We start from the raw sequence: 1,261 nt of genomic DNA on the forward strand, positions 1-1,261 counted from the left end.
TCAAGCTTTTCATCTGCAGCCTTCAGCTTTCTCTCTAGCACTAAGTTAAGACAAGATTGTTCACAAGTTCTAAGGTTATTATTCTACCAGAAAGGAAGAAACATACTATATACACTGAACATTTAACAAAACACAAAATTTAGTTCTCACCGGAAAGTTGACTTCTTAGAGACTCTGATTCTGTGGTCAGAGATGTGCACTGCTCTTCTTTGTCACGGAGCTTCTCAAGTGTTTCTGCAAAAAGAAAAATGCCACTTTACATCCTAGAAGCCTTTATAAACTGAAAGAGGTCAATTTAGTAGCAGGGAATAGGGGGGATGACTAACTGAATTTATGGAATTGTTTATGTCATTTACCTTGCATAGTGTTTGATGATTTAGTCTGCTCCTCTGTGCTTTCAGCCAACCTTTGTTTCTGTGGGGAAAACAATTTCACATCAATTTCTTCTGCAATAGTCAAATGTAAGCAGCTACAGCATTTTAATTATTTTTAGTCATGAGACCAACTGATACAACAGGCTAGTATTATTAACACACATATTAACTCTTTGCAGATATCCGTAACACTTTACACACACACACACACACACACACACACACACACACACACACACACACACACACACACACACACACACACACACACACACACACACACACACACACACACACACACACACACACACATGAAAAAGACCAGTGAATTCACAATCACAACGCAAAAGAGTTACTGTAGCCACATCCACAATTAAGTCCTAAGCCTCACCAGGCCTCCAAGCTCTTGTTCCAGGACGTCCTTCTCCTGCTGTACAGCTGTCAGACTCTTCTGTAAAGAGAGGACTTCCTGCTGTCGGCCCTCCAACTGTGAGCTCAATTCACCAACCTATAGCACATGCCCAGTAAAAATACAATGGACAAAACAGAAAAAACAAACAGCAAAGAAATATGCACATCAAAAAAAAAATACCAATAACTGACAATCACTGTCCAGAAATGCCATACTAACTTAACAGAATACATAGGGAACCTGCTTCTCTCAAACATGACAAACTGAAAATGGGAAGCATGAAGTATGAAATGGTCAAGATGTGAAGAAGAACTCACCATGGCACCCTGGTTGTTCCCTTGGCTTTGAACCATCTCTAATCGACCGTTCAGGGTCACAAGCTCCTGGTTACTTTGTGCTACTTGGCTGCGTAGAGCCACAATTTCTGACATCTGTTCTTTGGTTTGTCGGTCCTTGTCTTGGGCCTGTTGTGCCA

At 40.9% G+C, this 1,261-nt stretch overlaps 1 protein-coding gene across 1 annotated transcript in view; it reads right to left on the reverse strand.

The window, feature by feature from the left end:
- Window positions 1–1,217, reverse strand: part of LOC116689347 (CAP-Gly domain-containing linker protein 1-like) — a 12,725-nt gene extending 11,508 nt beyond the window's left edge. The window contains 2 exon segments of the mRNA XM_032515888.1: window positions 766–882; window positions 1,104–1,217. Of these exon segments, the coding sequence (XP_032371779.1) occupies window positions 766–882; window positions 1,104–1,217 (231 nt within the window).
- Between the last annotated feature and the right edge of the window lie 44 nt (window positions 1,218–1,261).

This window comes from Etheostoma spectabile, chromosome 5, assembly GCF_008692095.1.
Source record: "Etheostoma spectabile isolate EspeVRDwgs_2016 chromosome 5, UIUC_Espe_1.0, whole genome shotgun sequence".
Taxonomy (NCBI): Eukaryota; Metazoa; Chordata; class Actinopteri; order Perciformes; family Percidae; genus Etheostoma; species Etheostoma spectabile.